Source organism: Symphalangus syndactylus, chromosome 1 (genome assembly GCF_028878055.3).
Source record: "Symphalangus syndactylus isolate Jambi chromosome 1, NHGRI_mSymSyn1-v2.1_pri, whole genome shotgun sequence".
NCBI lineage: Eukaryota > Metazoa > Chordata > Mammalia > Primates > Hylobatidae > Symphalangus > Symphalangus syndactylus.
This window is the reverse complement of record NC_072423.2, coordinates 27882471-27900612: the sequence shown is the minus strand read 5'-3', so window position 1 is coordinate 27900612 and position 18142 is coordinate 27882471. Positions and strand designations below refer to the sequence as shown.

The following is an 18142-nucleotide window of genomic DNA, read 5'->3' as shown; positions in this document are numbered from 1 at the left end:
GAGAAGTCGAGGTTGACCCCGGAGGATAGTGAGAGAAGGAAAGCTGTCAGGAGACCCCTAGGATGGGGCAGTCATCCAGAGGGCTTAAAATGCAAAAGAAAGGAGTGTGGACACTGCCCTGAGAGACCTAAGGAAGGCTGGGAAGAAGCGCAGGCGAGACGATGAATGCAGAGGGTGGGGTGCAGGAATTCATGAACATCTTACAAGGTATTGGGAAAGACTGACGCCGAACTCATCATCTCCCTCAATCAAACCAGGTTACCACGTTCTTTTCTTGACTTCACCATGAACATGAAACTCGAAGTAAAACTATTTTCCTTGTTAGGTTTGGAATGGCTGTATTAGGGTTCCTGAAGTTTTGGTCTCGAGACTCCTTTACCCTCTTAAGAATTATTGAGGACCCCAGAGAGCTCTTATGTGAGTTAGAGATAATACATACATGTAATATATACTGATATTTACCACCTTCGAAATTAAAGCTGAGACATTGAAAAAATATTAATTTCTTTAAAAAGAATAACCCATTATATGGTAACAGAAATAATACTTTCTTGGAAAAACAAATTTTCCAAAACAAAAAAGTCTATTAGAGAAGTGGCATTGGTTTTCATTTTGAAGATCTCTTTAATGTCTTGGCTTAATCACAGAGCTGGATTCGTTTATGTGCTTCTGCATTCAGTCTGTCTCACTATTACAAGTCACAGAACACTGGAAACTGCAGCGTCCACTCCTGAAAGAATGAATGAAAAAGCTAAATAAAGTCTTAATATTGTTATGAAAAATCTTTTTGACCTTGTGGACCCCGCGAAAGGGTCTCAGGAACTGCATTAGGGGTTCCCAGACCCCACTTAGAACCATTACTTTATACCATTGTTGTAACTTTGGCCTGCCTTTGAACCCCTTAGCAGGTTTTTAAACTTCTCAAATGACTAAGATTTGTCTTACAGTATAATTATTTGTACACGTCTTTATAAATGGCTTAAGAACAGAAACTGTCTCAATATTGTTATGTGTAGAGGTTAGTAAATACTTGATGAGAGGGAGGTCATTCATTCAAAATGGTATTTATTAAGTGCTTATTATTTGCTAGAAATTTTAGAAGATAAAAAACTAACAAATATTCAATTCCTAATCATAAGGGTTTATCCAGTAGTGGACTGTTATTTGGGGACCTTTACAATAACATATTAAATGCTGTGTTGGGTATGAATGATAATGGATTTTTATCATTTATTGAGGACATGGTATGTACCATAAAATGTACTAAATGTTTACATGCTGTTGCTGCTTCATTCTTCTTCTTTATTCTTCTTATTTTTGCATTATCTTTTTTTTTTTTTTTCCCGAGATGGAGTCTTGCTCTGTCGCCCAGGCTGGAGTGCAGTGGTGTGATCTTGGCTCACTACAACCTCCGCCTCCCAGGTTCAAGCAATTCTCCTGCCTCAGCCTCCTGAGTAGCTGGGATTATAGGCATGCGCCACCACAGCCCGCTAATTTTTTTGTATTTTTAGTAAAGACGGGGTTTTGCTGTGTTAGCCAGGCTGGTCTTGACCTAAGGTGATTCAGCCGCCTTAGTCTACCGAAGTACTGGGATTACAGGCATGAGCTACCCTGCCTGCCTACATTATTTTCTTAAACTCTCCTGACAACTCCCAGTTTCAGAGTTTGGGATTGAGGCAAAGGGTAATAGTGACTTAGGATTATTGCTTGTGCAAAGAAGCAATGATGTGAGGAGGGAATAACTAGCAAGGCCTAGCAGAGAGGTGGCATAATTTTTTTCTGTTCTAGGAAAAACACGTTGGGCTTTTGGATATGAAAAAAAAATACAAAATATTGTTATGCTAGGTCCATAAATTTTTGAATTTCTGGACTTACCATAATGTAAAACATTGTCTTTGGGGGCAGATCTCCAGAGTATTACGGTGTTAACGAGTACTCTAGTTAGGGAAGGTTCTGGGCTTCCTGAAGAAAGCCGGGTTTGGAGGACTCCTACATGGCCATGAAGGAGGGAGAAGAAAGTCAGCAAGGCCCTGCCAGGGAAGAAGCGTGGCTGCTGGAATCTGAAAGCAGCGGATACTTGATGTTGGGTGTTGTGTTTTTCTCGCCTGCCTTCAGTCAGTTCTTGTTAAAGGCTACAAAATGGTCTTAGCTTTGCTTGGGGAAACTAAAGGAAATATTCGAGGCCACTTTTCTGTGGAGTCACACAGAAAGAAGGGGACAGTTGCCTAACAGGTGGCAAGCACAAAGGGCATGCAGTTGTGGAATCTGAGAATTTGGAGTGGGAAGTCTGATGAGAGGCAGATGAGTTTCACCCGTCTTTCAAGATGGTGTAAAGATTAGTTTTGAGGAGGTTGGTTGGGGTGAGAAGGGTTGGAGAATTTGGGAACGTTAAGCTCATCCTTATTGGGGTCAGAAGAATTAAACTGACTTTTTTCAAAAAACAGCACTGGGAACTTGGGGGCTGGACAGTGAAGCAAGGTCAGTTGGGGATGCTTACTCTTATTTAAGACAAAAAAGTTATTGTTAAGTGATTTCATGCTGATGGGAGAAGATCTGTGGTACTAGAAGGTCCTAAAGGTATTTTTTCTCCGGTGCCAAAGACGGGAATTGTAGTATGAGTGTCTAGTCCACGTGGATGACAAGTCCCACGAGGCTGTGAAGTGCTTTCTTCAGTCGCTGGATCTGCAGCCCTAAAATCTCGAAGTGTTGCCCATTCTGTTTCTTTTTCTTCTCTTCACTTTTTTTTCTGGCACTTTACATCTTTCCTCGAACTGGGTGAAAATTTAATAATACACGTAAGTAAACCACAAGAAAAGAGCCCGTTCAAACTGTCTACGAGAGATTAGGAATAATTGTAAATGTTTTCATTGCTGATGACTCGGAGTAAATCCTTGTTGATAGCTTAGTTCCCCACAACCATGTACATTTGGGAATGCGCTATAGTCAAACCCGGCCCTGATTCCATTCAAGACTGACCTGGACACCCTTTGCTGTTAGTGTAGATAGACACAGACTCTGAGGGTCTTGCCCAAGCTATGTAAATTCTTTGGTGGCATGGAACATCTGAGCCCTAAGGATGGCAGACCTTACAGGAGGTTCTAAATGCTGCCTAAAATTCTGTTAAGTAGGGAGCTTAGAAATGGGGCTGTGGAACCTGGACCATGGAAAAACAGTCATTGCATACCTGCTGAGTAGAAGGTGCACTTTTAGCTGCAGAAATCCTGCTCATGCAATTTATTATAGGAATGAGAACGTGTAAAAGGCTCTAACAAAAGGTTTCCTCCCAGCCTGGGAAACATACTGAGACCCTGTTTCTACAAAAAATAAAAAATTAGCCAGGCATAGTGGCACAGGCTTGTAGTCCCAGCTACTCTGCAGGCTGAGGTGGGATTGCTTGAGCCCAGGAGTTCGAGGCTGCAGTGAGCCTCAACAATTATAATTGAAAATCATTCAGTAATCATTCATTTATGAATAATTAATATGGACAAGACACAATTTTATTGATTTAGGTATTGTCAACCTCCAGCATGGTCGACAGAGTAAGACCTTGTCTCTAAAACAAATAAACTAAAAAAAGATTTCCTTCTCGCCCTCTTGGTCTTATCCTTCAGTCCCATGACTTTACATTTATTTGGATTGATTACTCCTAATTTCTGTTTCCAGCCCGTTTCTCTGCTTTGAACTCCTAGATTCATGTATGTAAACACTTGTTTGCCATCTTCTCTTGAATGACTAAGACACGTCTTAAATGTAACATGTCCAAAATTTAACACGTCTTCCCTTATAAACCTCTTTCTTTCACAGTTTCTGCACCCTCTGGTTGTTCAGGCCAAAAACTTCGAAGTCATTCCTGACTCCACTTTTACACACAGATCATTTTTATCAGCACATCCTGCCTGCTGTACCTTCACTAAATATATGCAGAATGCAGCCTCCACTGCTGGCACTCTGGGCCAAGCCACGTTGTCTCTCAACTAGATTATTCCAGTAGCCACTTAACTTCTCCCTCTTTTGCTTTGCTCCCACCCCAGTCTGTTACCAATATAGCAGTAAGAATGATTCTTTTAAAACATCACATCAGGTCTTATTCCTCCTCTGCTCAAAACTCTCCTCTGTGAGGCCTGTGTGAGGCCAGGCGTGGTGGCCTCACACCTGTAATCCCAGCACTGGGAGGCCAGGGTGGGAGGGTTCCTTACGCCTAGGACTTCAAAACCAGCCTGGGAAACATAGAGAGACCCCATAAAAAAAAATGCCAACTCTCCTATTGCTTTTCCATCTCAGAGTAAGAACACCATTAGCTACCAGTTCACTCTTAATCCTGATATCTTCTTATCTCCATCCTTCTCTACTCTGGTCACATGTGCTTTTTTGCCTTCCTTTGGACACAGTAGTCTGTACTTGCTGCCTACTCAGGCTGAGATGGTCTCCACAGGTAACCACATGACTTGTTCATCTCACTGAGCTCTTCTCTGATGATAATATTTAAAATTACCCCCTACATCTGCCCAGTGTTACCTGTCTACTTGCGTTACCTTAGTTTCCTCCACAACACTTAATGACCATTGGCTGGTTGGATACATACACAAAAAGATATCTCTGTGTATATTTAAATTTATGTCTGTACTTCTCGAATAAAAGATCCAGGAAGATACAGAATTTTGTTTTGTTTGCTGCTGTATCCTCAACACCTAGAAAAAAATGGTGGCCTATTTTAGGTGATTGATAAATAGATCAAATTAATGAATAAAGATTCCAAATAGTAAATGTACCAAGAGGAGAAGCAGAAGAACCTAAAAACAGCATTATGGTTTGTCCCCTAAAGGGTGTATAATACATTCTATTTGATTATATATTTTTTAAAGATAAAAATAGAGATATTTTTAAAAAGCAGAGTACATTTGTTTCAGTAATAAAGCAGTTTTTAAATTAAATCAAAAATTCTGAGTTAGGACTTTCAGAAACTACTTCAAAGCACACTCTTACAGGAATGTAACTTAAAAAGGAAAGAAAGAAAAGTTAGGTATGTATAAGCATCATCTTAGCTGAAAGCCAGTGCCCATGCGGAAAATCAGTAAAACAAAAAGAGATACAGAATCTTCTTTTTCTCCTGTGCCTCTTGTAATGGAAGAGAAATCATCTATAGTTCAATTTGATCTTTGTTCTTTTGGGGGGAAGGAAAGCCAAGTGTTTTTAATTTTCTCTGTATCAATATAGACATTAATTAAAGCATCACTGGGTTGCATTTGATGAGATGGCTTCTTAATTTCATTTATCAGATCCTGGTAAATTTCTGAATCATAAAAATTATATTTAGCATACAGCATCCCTATTTTTACAAATCTCATTCTAATTATTTACAAAATTAGTAATCGTTGTATTGTTTCTAATACAGGTTCTTTCACTTGGGCATTTCAGAAACTAGTAAAATAAAATTTCACAAAATAAGAGCACTAACAGGCAGCTTCACCTTTTTATGTTTTCTGTCATCATAGTCACCATCGTTTCTTAAAGGAAAGAACACTTTAACACCTAAAAATAGAAAAGACAGTTTTAGAATAAAAGACAGCTTTGTTGTCCTTATTTTTATCATTTTACCTTGGACTGCAGATTTTGCTGCCACTGGTCTAGAGTCCATAATTTGGGACTGGTTGACCTGTGATATGATGATTCACATTTAACAAGAATGGCATATTGAATATAATAAAATTGAACTAGGATGCTTAGAAAAGAATACCTAGTAAATATAGTGATCACAGGCCTTAGAGGACATTTTCAGGTTACCAAAATAATAGTTACTCAAAAAAATGTTTAAGGAAAAGCTAAAATTGTTTCAGAAATAAGCATAGTTAAGCAATTAGCTTTAATATTCTTTTAGTATCCCCATATTCTTATTGCATAATAAGAGCTAACCTTTATTGAATGTCTGTTACCTGCCAAGCACTGTATTAAGCACTTCTTACATGGATTAGCTATTTAATTCTAACAACCCTATGAGGTAGATAATATTACTAATGAAATTAATTTGATCGTATAGATTTTTTCCATATGAAATAATCAACATTATCACTGAATTTTAAATCTTGGGTGACAGTATAAATGCTATGATAGCATCTTAATAAGACTGCTCAAAATGAATGAGGATTAATATTTCAAGCAATAAAATAGCTTGCTAACCTTGATTCTGTCACACCCTGGCACTATTATGTTTCACCCCTTGCATCTATTCAGGCTTTCAGCCTTGACAATTATGATTGAAATTCATTCAGTAATCATTCATTAATGCATAATTAATATGGACAAGACAGAATTTTAGGTATTGAGGGATTTTATGTCTGTATGTGTGTGTATACACACACATATGTTTAATATGATGGGGTTTCTGTTTTCAAGGAGTTTGCTATAATCTAGTAGGATAAAGCAGCTTTTCTTCTTGCTCATGAAGAAAAGCTCACAGTTCTAAGGTGAAATTATGTGAGATAAAACATGAAACAAGTCTGCACATGACTGCTTAAGGCCCAAATTCAGGCTGTTACCTGTTTTGTATAGCCCATGATCTAAGACTGGTTTTTGTATTTTACGAATTGTAAAACAAAACAAAAAACAACAAAGAAAAATGTGTGATAGAGACTCTATGGCCCAGAATATCTAAAATATATACTCGCTGGCCATTTAGAAAAACAATTGTCTATAAAATAAGTGCAATTAGGAGACTGTGTCTATAAAGTGTGTTTGGTGGACTGGTGTGGTCTAGGAGGACCTTGTAGAGAAGCTAGAGTTAATATGGGACTGTAATTCAAATTGGTAGGAAAAGGAGCAGGATCTGCAAACATGGATGTGGTATGAAATCTACAGTATATCGTGCAGATTATCTAAACACTTTGGTTGGCTGTTGTTGGTTATGTTTCTTTGGGAAAGTTTTTGTGTCATTGATTGCTTGGTTTTTTCTTGATTCTTTTGTCTCCCCTTGAATGTTTAATACTTGTACTTTCCCCTTCTATAAAATGATTACAATTAATATCATTGTTCCATTCTTCATGGCCTTCTATGATCTGATCTTAACCTGTCTTTCTAATGTCGTATACCACTACTGCACACAATAACATGGAAAAGGAAATTGTATATGTATGTTAATTACTGGTATTTTAAAAAGAATAGTTTTAACAAAAGGACAATAAGACACTCTTTAAAGGAAGGGTTAGCAAACTATTTCCATAGAGGGCCCAATGGTAAATATTTTTGGCTTTGCAGTCAGGTATTCAGCTGTACTTTTGTATCAGGAGAGCTGCCATAGACATTTGTAAATATGTGAATGAATGAGTGTAGCTGTGCTCCAATAAAACTTTATTTACAGAAATCAGGTAGCTGAACACATTTGGCCCACAGGCCATGGTCCCTGCTGTAGGATATTTCTAGGTACTTAGAAGTACCTTGGTTTTTTCTTTTTTTTTTTTTTAAGACAGAGTCTCGATCTGTCGCCCAAGCTGGAGTGCAGTGGCACGATCTCAGCTCGCTACAATCTCTGCCTCCTGGGTTCAAGCGATTCTTGTGCCTCCTGAGTAGTTGGGACTACAGGCGTGCACCACCACACACCTGCTAACTTTTGTGTTTTTATTGGAGATGGGCTTTCACCATGTTGGCCAGGCCGGTCTCAAACTCCTGGCTTGATGAGATCCACGTGCCTTGGCCTCCCAAAGTGGTGGGATTACAGGTGTGAGCCACCGTGCCCAGCCTAAGTACTTTGAATGTCAGTAGTACTGGTTCTCTTTCTAAATATACTTTTTTAGAATTATCAAAGGAGCCAGGAGTGGTGGCTCCAGCTCTTTGGGAGGCAGAGGTGGGATTATCGCTTGAGCCCAGGAGTTCGAAACCAGCCTGGGCAACATAGCAAGACAACATCTCTATTAAGAAAATTATTGAAAAATAAATGCACGTAAAAAAATCAACAGTACAAAAGGGGTTATAGTGAAAAGTAGATCATCCAGCCATGAGCTCTACTCTTTTACCCTCTCTGAGGCAACCACGGCTACGAGTTTCTTAGATACCTTTTCAGAGTTTACTCTCCATGTATAAGAACACACACAAATGATCTTGGTAATAACAAACACTGTTCTGTTTCTTCCTTTTTTTGTATGAATACACACATAGACGTACTACCTTGTTAATACAAATAGTAGTGTATTATACACAGTTTTTTATGTTAATTCCTTCATTTCTCAGTATGTCTTGAAGACCTGTGCCTTTACCTCAGGCTCAGTTTTTTAAATGAATTAACAGTATTTCATTTGATATACATGCCGTAATTTATTTAAACTAGTAATTAAGGATATTTTAAGTATTTTTCAATTGCTAACCATGTAACACTGATTGTTCTATCTAGTGTCATTTTTGAGACATTAGCCTCTCTTCCTTTCAATTCAGAGTACTACCAACACCGTTTATATATATGCATGTGCCATGATTTAAGATATTTTGGCTCCCTAATGGAATGAGTGCATATTTCTTTCACTCAGGAGGCAGCAGAATGTAGCCTACTGGGACTTCATTTGGTGTCATTCTGTATTTCATCATCTTTGAAGAAGGAGTAAGGATATTTTTCTGGCCTTCCTATTCCCCATTCCTAAATTAAAGGCAAAAAAACCTTTGTCAGTATCAAGGCTCAATTTCTCTCACATCTTGTTTCTGGGTTTCTCATTCTCCTGATTTAATAATCATGGGAGCTGAGTGGGAGAAGGGAATAAAGAGGAATTCCCCACGATGAAAGAGGAGGAAAGGATACTCGCATTCATTATGTGAATAGTTTGTCACCACTCACCCACTCACTTGTGATTTATTCCGTACAGTACCACCGTGGTCCAGCTATATAGCAGGTGTATCATGTGGAAGAAAGCTGTTGACTTAAATTCTTTCTGTTGCTTTCAGTTGCCTAGACCTGGAGCAGTGTTCTCTTAAGGTACTGGAGCCTGAAGGAAGCCCCAGCCTGTGTCTGCTGAAGTTAATGGGTGAAAAAGGTTGCACAGTCACAGAATTGAGTGATTTCCTGCAGGCTATGGAACACACTGAAGTTCTTCAGCTTCTCAGCCCCCCAGGTAGGTTTTGTTCTTAGGATTATTCTCCAGGAGTTCATGGAGCCAAACTTAGAAGAAAATGTCTCTTTTGACCAGGTGAATTGTGTTAAGTATTTTTGGAAAATGTAAATGTGTAGTGCCTTGTTTGCTTTCCCAGGTTGAGACTAAAGAACACATAAAAAGCAAATGCAATGCGTGAATATTGGTCGGATTGTGGTTGAAGAAACCAGCTACATGAGACAGTTTTGAGATAGTTGGAAAAATCTGAATGTAACTACATATTTGATATATTAAGTAATTATCATATGAGGATACTATAGAAGAATGTCCTTTTTTTAAAAGGAGATGCGTTTTGAAGTATTAGGGAGACGATTCCTATAACGTACATTGGAATAGTGCAGCCAAAAAAATGAACATATATTTATTCCTATGTATTTATATAGATGAAGTAAAGCAAGTATGACAAATGTTTAAGTTTTTTTTTGCTGCAGTGAGGCTTTTGAATGTTGATTAACTCAACCTTGTAACCTTATGAGTTTTTCCTGAATTACCGATATTGAGTGAGGCTTTGCACTTCCCACATCAGGTGAGGCTTAGGAAACAGTCCCTCTTCTCCATTCAGCTCCTCTCCTCTCAACTGCAGATAGAGTTGGTCTACAGCAGTGGTGGGGGGCAGGAGGGACATGCCATCGAAGTTGCCTGGTTGTGGCAGCACTGCAGACCTCCTTCCTTACCTGGGGATCCAGTGGGCCATTATTTGTCCCACAGGAAGCAAAGAGGCTGGTTGAGCTTGGAAAGGCAAGTTGAGCTTGGAAAGACAAAGGACCTGATACACTCTATTTTACGTGGTTTTGATGTATACCATTTCAATATATAACCAGCTTGGTTATGATATATTTTTAAGTTAACATGAGGAACTTAAAACCATAATTGAGATGTTATTTTTTATTGTTAGTTGTGGGATAGGGAATTAGGAACACATGGTATAGTGGTAGGCTGTCAGTTACATGTACCAGAAACCCCAACCCAAATAGGCATAATAAAGAGAATACATTTCTCCTTCTGATTGAAAAGCTTAGAGCAGGTTTGGCTTCAAGAGAATCAAGGAACAATCCTGTTCTCAAGGCGTTGGTTGGTTTTTGTCTTTGCTCTTCCTTTCTTGGCACTGGCTTCCTTCCACGACTGACTCTCCACGTAGCGCAAGACGTGTGCTGGCTTTTTCTGGGCTCCTTCATTCTTGCCCCAGCAAAACCCGGAGGGTTCATCTAGTTAACTAGCTTCGGTCACATGCCTAGCTCTAAACCTGTCACTGTACCAAGGAGATGGAATGTGCAGACTCGCCTGGCTTGAAGCCAGGAGTGGAGTTGGATTGGGTCAGCTTTCCTGGAACCATATGGACCACCAAACAAAATTGAAACTATTAGAAGGAAAAAGGAAGCAGCAGATACTGGGGAGGTAACCAAAAAGTTTACTACAAATGGAAAGGGCCCTGGATTATAAATAAGGAGACTTGGACTCCCAATCATCCCCTGCTTTACAAGGCCCGCTGTAGATGGTAAAATAGGCCTCTGATAAATGCCCTATGAATTTGATACACACTGTATTGGATGCTTGCCTTCTATTTCCCAGTGCCTCTTCCTACCAACAGGGCTGGGGTGGGAATAACTAGCTGCTAATACCACCCTCCCAAATGCAACTGTTGTTTGGCACCAAACAGTAAACTTTCTTTTTTAAACCTGGTCCATTACTGATAGAAACAGTAGAGTTCCTAAAGTGGTATGTATCAATTTTTATATTGCTGGTGCCTGAAGTAACACCCAGGAGTTGTGACATTTGAAATCTACTAGTCTAGGTTTCATACTGGTAAAGTCCAAGTTCTCATGCTTATTAAAGTCTCATACTTAGTAAAGTCTACTTTTGCTTACTTTACTAAGTTCTCATACTTTATTGAATACCAGGGCCTCTGAAAGCTTAGGAAACCTTTCTGGGAAGTAAATATAACATGTATTTCATTCTCTTTTTCAGTAATTATGCTTAATTACTCTGTTATTTGTCAAGTCTATAATATGAACATAAGTATTCTCTACCTCGCAGAGTTATAGAAGCTGCATGAGATAATGTTGTGTTGCATTTCATCTATACAGTGACAGGGGCCTCATATCTCTTTTGATGTGTGTTGTGATCACTGGCCTGAGATCTAGGGTTTCGGAATTTTTAAGTTTCCCATATGTGAAACCAGGCTTGACTGAAATTGAGTCATATATTTATTTAGGTGTAACAATTTGCCTGAATTTTAAAAATAACACAATATTTTATATTTTTATTTTTGACAGGCCAGCAACTAATAAAGTGCCACTCTAATAAACATTAGTAATCTTCCTTTGAAAAATCCATTTTTGCTCTTTGTGTTTTTCTCTAAATAGGATTAGCACTTTTCTATCAGTGTTCTCCAGTGCAGATTATCCTGATAATATTTGGCTTACAGGCTTTCTCAAGATTATCTCATAGGGCTTTTTTGCATTTGAGGAGAGACTAGGAAAGGAAAGCAGTTATTTTTTTCTTTTTGTTTTTAATTTTCTCTTCAGTACATTTGTGAGCTGTAGGGAAATATTATTTGTTTTATTTTTTATTTTTATTTTTATTTTTTTTTTGAGACGGAGTCTCACTCTGTCACCCAGGCTGGAGTGCAGTGGCGCGATCTCGGCTCACTGCAAGCTCCGCCTCCTGGGTTCACGCCATTCTCCTGCCTCAGCCTCTCCGAGTAGCTGGGACTACAGGCGCCCGCCACCACGCCCGGCTAATTTTTTTGTATTTTTAGTAGCGACGGGGTTTCACTGTGGTCTCGATCTCCTGACCTCGTGATCCACCCGCCTCGGCCTCCCAAAGTGCTGGGATTACAAGCGTGAGCCACCGTGCCCGGCCCTTATTTTGTTTTTTAAATTTTTTGTGAGAAAGGGTCTTGCTCTGTCTCCCAGGCTGGAATGCAGTGATATGATCTCAGCTCACTGCAACCTCTGTCTCCGGAGGCTCAAGCAGTCCTCCCACCTCAGCCTCCTGAGTAGCTGGGACTACAAGCATGCGCCACCATACCCAGCTGATTTTTGCATTTTTGGTAGATACGGGGTTTTGCCATGTTGCCCAGGCTGGTCTTGAACTCCTGGGCTCAAGCAATCCACCTGCCCTGGCCTCCCAAAACACTGGGATTACAGGCGGGAGCCACTGCCCTGTTTCTGTGTTACCACTTGTGCACTGTTTCTGTGAAGTTTTATGTCATGTTAGCCATATGATATCCTTAGGAACTGGTTGTTGCTTGAATGTTAATTATTGATTTAACAGCAAACATTTTGAGATCTAATAAAGCTCAGTAATTTTAGGAAGAAGTAATTAATTTGTTAGCTTACTATCTGCATCTAATATGCATAATCTAAGATTTACTCTTTTTTTTTTTTTTTGAGATAGAGTTTCGTTCTTCTTGCCCAGGCTGGAGTGCAATGGCACGATTTCGGCTCACCGCAACCTCTGCCTCCCAGGTGCAAGCGATTCTCCTGCCTCAGCCTCCCGAGTAGCTGGGATTACAGGCATGTGCCACCATGCCCAGCTAATTTTGTATTTTTAGTAGAGATAGGTTTCTCCATGTTGATCAGGCTGGTTTCGAACTTCCGACCTCAGGTCATCCACCCGCCTCGGCCCCCCAAAGTGCTGAGATTACAGGCGTGAGCCACAGTGCTCAGCTGACTTACTCTATTTATAGATAGTAGAATAAAGAAATAAGAATTATAGAGAAGAATTTTAATATTTTAATAAAGATATTGAGAATAAAAACTATTGTAATTATATTAAGAAGATAAGCACAGATAGAATCAACTTAATTGGTGGTTTGCCTCATGCATTCAATAAAGTTCACTGTATTGCAGTGCCCTTGCTATGCTAGGCATTATGCTAGATACTGTGAGTTTAGAGATGAATAAAACAATAGTTTAGTAAGGGAGACAAACATATAAAAGATCATATCCAAGACAGTTGTAAAAAATATATATATATAGAAAGTTTATCTGATCTCCAGTTTTCCCTCTTTGCTATATTCTTGAGTCTTAGTGAAAATACAAAATAGAAATATTCTAATGTTTTCTCTCTTTTTTGCATTGATACTATTTCATAGGAGGACATTACTTCTTATTCCACAGGAAGTCTGATGATTTTCCTCTGTCCTTACAGAGGGAAGCCTGGTTTGGGTTATGCTGTGAACTGGCCTTTGAGGTCTAAATGCAGGGAGAAGGGGAAACTTTAGATTTATTTTGATTAAATGAGAAACTATAGTCTTAGGTTGCCATATTCTGTTCCAAGTGATGGTGGAACAACAGTCAGAGGTAGCTCTGAAAGGTAACTGTAACTGTCATGTGGAGTTTCTCTGTCTTTTGAGAAACTGACCAAGTTTCTTTTCTGGATTTGTTTTGGTGCCCAGAAATAGCTAGGGCAGTATCCATGCTTCTCTAACTAGAACAGTTTGCGTGATGAGGAGCCAGCTTCAGCAGTCACTCAGCATGAAGTCTGAGTGTAAACTCACTCTGGAATTATAATTTTATATATTTTGTGAAGGAGCCTCAGAGGATCGAGGTTTACTCTCTTGCTTTCTCTCTTGTGGAGCATTTCCACTGCACATGGGTTGGCCAACTTGCCCCTCAGTCTGGTCTTACTTGAATTATATGATAGAGAAATCACTTCTAGTTTTTGTGTGTGGATGATGTTCATCCCATTTTCCAGCGCTAGTAAATTGTTTCCCTACTTTTATTCCTTCGCTCATCTCAGTGGGAATTGGAGAAGGGGGTTAAATCAATGTGTTGAAATGGTTTTGAACCAAAGGTCTGTAATGATTTTTTTTTAGGTCTTATTTAAGTTTCAAAGACTGATTCCAAAGCAACCAATATTGACATCTGTATTATTGGCAAATGTAGATAGACTTAGATATGTAGCTCAAGGTGCTTTTGTTTCTTTTGTTGTTGCTGTTGTTGTTTGTTTGCTTTTTGAGTCTTACTGTGTCACCCAGGCTGGAGTGCAGTGGCGCGATCTTGGCTCACTGCAACCTCATCTCCCAGGTTCAAGCAATTCTTCTGCCTCAGCCTCCTGAGTAGCTGGGATTACAGGCACGTGCCACCATGCCCAGCTAATTTTTATATTTTTAGTAGTGACGAGGTTTCGCCATGTTGACCAGGCTGGTCTCAAACTGCTGACTTCAGGTAATCTGTCCACCTCAGCCTCCCAAAGTGCTGGGATTGCAGGCATGAGCCACCACACCCAGCCTATTTGTTTCAAGTGAAAACATTGTGAGTGTAGAATTATAGGCTTCATCAGTCCTAGTTACATACGTCACGAAATGGTTGCCTGGAGAAGTGATGCCCTTAACCTGGAATGGGCAGAGCAGAGGCTGAACGATGGGAGCTGTTTAGAGAGAACTAGCATTCTTGATGTGGGTCTCATTAAGATGAATCCCAAGTTGCTTTTCAACTCCAGTGCTGCGATATTGCCGTTTTATTTCACTCTTCATATGAAAGGTGCCTCACTGAGGGTACCTATGAGATGTCTGTGGCAGGGTCATGTGCCATCTTTTCAGTAGCACCTTTTCCATTTGCCTCTACTCCTTGTTTATTTCATACCATTTTTTCTCAGATCCATTGTAACATATGCATTGTTATGTTTTGGCTATTAATTTTTATTACTTTTTTATCTCTAAAATAAGTGCAAAGGTTGTTTAATATTATGGTTTAGTTTCTAAAATACCTTTACTTCACATTTTATCTTTACAATTCTGTGAAGCGACAGAACAGTGCTTTTGTGAACATTTAAATTTTAACCAACAAACATTTACATGGAAAATGAGATTTCCAAAAGTTATCATTTGGCCAAAGTCACAATTATTAACAAAGGTAGGATTAAAAACCAGGTCTGCTGACCCTGACCTGACCTCAATACTATTTCCATAATGCTAGGAAATTTCTGAATTAAGAAACTTAGTTCTGTATTATTACCTCAGTTGCCTCTTTGACCCATGGACTTCAATTTTTTTCTTCCTGCCAACTTATAAAGTGCTTAAAGACTGGATCTTATTTGTAAGGGACTTTTCTTATTTCATGAATATCAGGAAATTGGCAATTATTCCTAAAAGAAAAATATCAAGAAGTGAAAAGAGAAAAAGATGGTATGGAGGGGCATGAAGATAAGGAAGAAGTAGAGGGAGAGAAAGGGCTGGTGAACAAGGCCTGAAGGAATGTCTTTCTGGATGTGGAGTGTTGAGGGGAGTCTCAGGCAATGTAACAGAATAAGGGATGTGATGTGGGAAACTAGATTTAGCTACAATCTATACAAATTTCAATTGACATGTAAGAGAAACATATGTGAACATACTTTGTATAATGCCGTAGGAGGGACACACATGGACCTACTTTGGTTATATAGTGGGGGAAATTGTTAGAGAAAGAGGAATGATATTTATTTGGGCACACTGTAGGGCATGTGGGTACTCTTCTGTGATAGCATAGAAGATTGCAGAGTAACTTTGAGGACGAGTTTTAGATGGAAGTTGATGAAAATCATTTTTTTGTTTCATAGCCTCTGAAAGTAGATGGCCTTCAGTGTATGGAACAGATCTGTTTTTGGAAAAGGTATTTATTGATAAACTACATCAACATTTAAATGTGTTGTGAGAGAGAATAACTTCAAGGGAAGCTATGATGTGTCCTTTTGTCAAAAATTATCCTAATTTATCTTATAATTTCAGCAGGGTTTTAGATTTTTGTTTTATTGCTTAATAGCATGTACTTGTTTATCGGCATATGTGTGTGTAGTTGAAAGCACAATCCTTGGTTCCATCGTACCTAGTCACATTCTCCTAGGCTTACAGGAAATCAAGTAACTTCTCTGACTTCTTTGTAGATGTTATCTGAAAAATATGCTTGTTTACCAGGAAGCTGTGTGTTCACCGTTTAAAATAGAACTTTCATTTATATGCCTTCGTACAGCCTACGTAGCACTATACCATATTCTTTTTTTACCTTTGTTCAGCACCTTCTCACTAGTGGGTGCAGCATTGGGGTGGCTAAGGGTTGACCATGGGTCCCTGTCGCACAAGGCTTTGTGGGAGGAAGGAAATTTGTGTGGTTAAAACATGGGAGGTATTGCAACTCATTTTCTTGACTATTCACCGGGGTGGTTTCCAAATCACATTTTGCCTTTCAATTCTCAGTCTTTGAAGCAATAAATTGTATATATATTTTATACACACACACACACACACACACACACACACACTTGCTTGTTAATAAAGTTGTTGGTGCAGGACAGGCTTATAAACTTTTAGATGTACATTAAAAGCCACTTTGTCTTGGCCAGGCACGGTGGCTCACACCTGTAATCCCAACACTTTGAGAGGCTAAGGTAGGAGAATCCCTTGAGGCCAGGAGTTCTGGGCAACATATGAGGCCAACGTGGGCAACATAGTGAGGCCCTGTTTCTACAAAAAAAATATATATATATATACGAATTTTAAAAATCACTTAGTCTTGTGTCCCACACAAAGGAAGGATAACTTTTAGAACCTGGCCATATGGTCCCTTTCCAGTAGTCACCTGCTTCTTTGTAAGATACTCTAGAGGAAAAACCCTTTCCATCCTTCTTGTCTCTTATCTCCTTGTATAATGGCAGAGAATATTTGCCATGGTATATTCATGAGCCGTGTCCTGGTGTGGGATTGCTCTTTGTGTGATACACTTCCTTGGTAAGATAGGCTCACCGTGGCAGAAAGTGGGATTACCATGGGAGATATATTGAGAATCACCAAGAGGCTGGGCATGGTGGCTCACTCTTATAATCCCAGTGCTTTGGGAGGCTGAGGTGGGGTGGATTGCTTGAGCCCAGGAGTTCAAGACCAGCCTGGGCAACATGGCGAAACCCTGCCTCTACAAAGAATGCAAAAATTAGCCGGGTATGGTGATGCACACCCGTAGACCCTGGGGGGCTGAGGTGGGAGGATGGCTTGAGCCCAGGAGGTTGAGGCTGCAGCGAGCCCTGATCATGCCACTGCACTCCAGCCTGGGTGACAGCGCGAGACCCTGTCTCAAAAAAACAAAAAAGAATCACTGAGAAAGCAAAACATAAGGGTTTAAAACCTTTAAAAGGCAAGAAAACCTAGGGTTGCATCCTGGTTCTGCCATTTTACAATGTGAAAAAAAAAATAGTCTCAGAGAGTTTAATTTACCCCAGGTAATTTGGGTGACCTTCTGCAAATTATGTACCTTTTTTTCATTGTAACATAGATCTAATTAGTATCTACCTTGTGTGGTTATTTCAAAGGTTAGTGATAAAAATGCCTGGTGCATGTAAAGCAGTCAGTAACTTGCTGCTGTAGTCATTTCTATTATTATTATATATATTCAACAAACACGTGTTGAACACCCACTAACACCCACTGCAGTGCCATATGCTGGGCACAATTCTAGGTGCTGAATGAACTGGTGACTAAGACCATCAAGGTCCTTGCTCTCATGGAGCTTCTATTTTAGTACCTGAGACGGACAGTAAGAAACAGGGATTTTAGAGAGTGAAGGACAATGAACTGGGTGAATGTAGTAGATAACTAGGGGGTGGGAGGGTACCTAATTCAGAGACATTTCCCAGAGAAGCTGGTGATATTTTAGTAAGAAACCTGGATGATGAGGAAAGAGCCTGCCATGAAACAGTAGAATAGTGGAAGCCAGTGGGGTGGCGGTTGCGGGGGATGGCAAAGCGGAGCTTGTGGGGAGAACCCAGCAGAGGACTGGTAAGTGGAAAGGCAGAAAAGAGCTTGGCTTGTAGAAGGAAGGAGGCCCAGTACGGCTGGAGCTTGGTGAGCCTGGAGGAGAGCGGAGGGGCCGAAGGGAAGGAGCAGTTCGTGGAGGACTTTGTAGCCATGGTAAGGAATTTGGATTTTTTATTCTAAGTACACGCACACTTTGTTTTATTATGCTCCACTTTATTGCACTTTGCAGATACTTCACTTTCTACAAGTCGAAAGCTTGCGGCAACCCCGTGTCTAGCAAGTCTGTCAG

The 18142-nt window shown here is 39.7% G+C and overlaps 1 protein-coding gene across 4 annotated transcripts in view; it reads left to right on the top strand.

Annotated features, from left to right (window-relative positions):
• MALT1 (MALT1 paracaspase) overlaps positions 1 to 18142 on the top strand; it is a 212314-nt gene that overhangs the window by 138141 nt on the left and 56031 nt on the right. For 3 of the 4 annotated variants that reach the window (XM_055297862.2, XM_055297859.2, XM_055297858.2), the window contains exon 2: positions 8920 to 9086. In XM_055297862.2, coding sequence (XP_055153837.2) covers positions 8996 to 9086 — 91 coding nt within the window. In that variant the 5' untranslated portion in view covers positions 8920 to 8995. Of the gene's footprint in view, positions 1 to 46; positions 208 to 8919; positions 9087 to 18142 lie in introns of those variants that run through there. The other variant, XM_063639401.1, reaches the window with a different exon arrangement.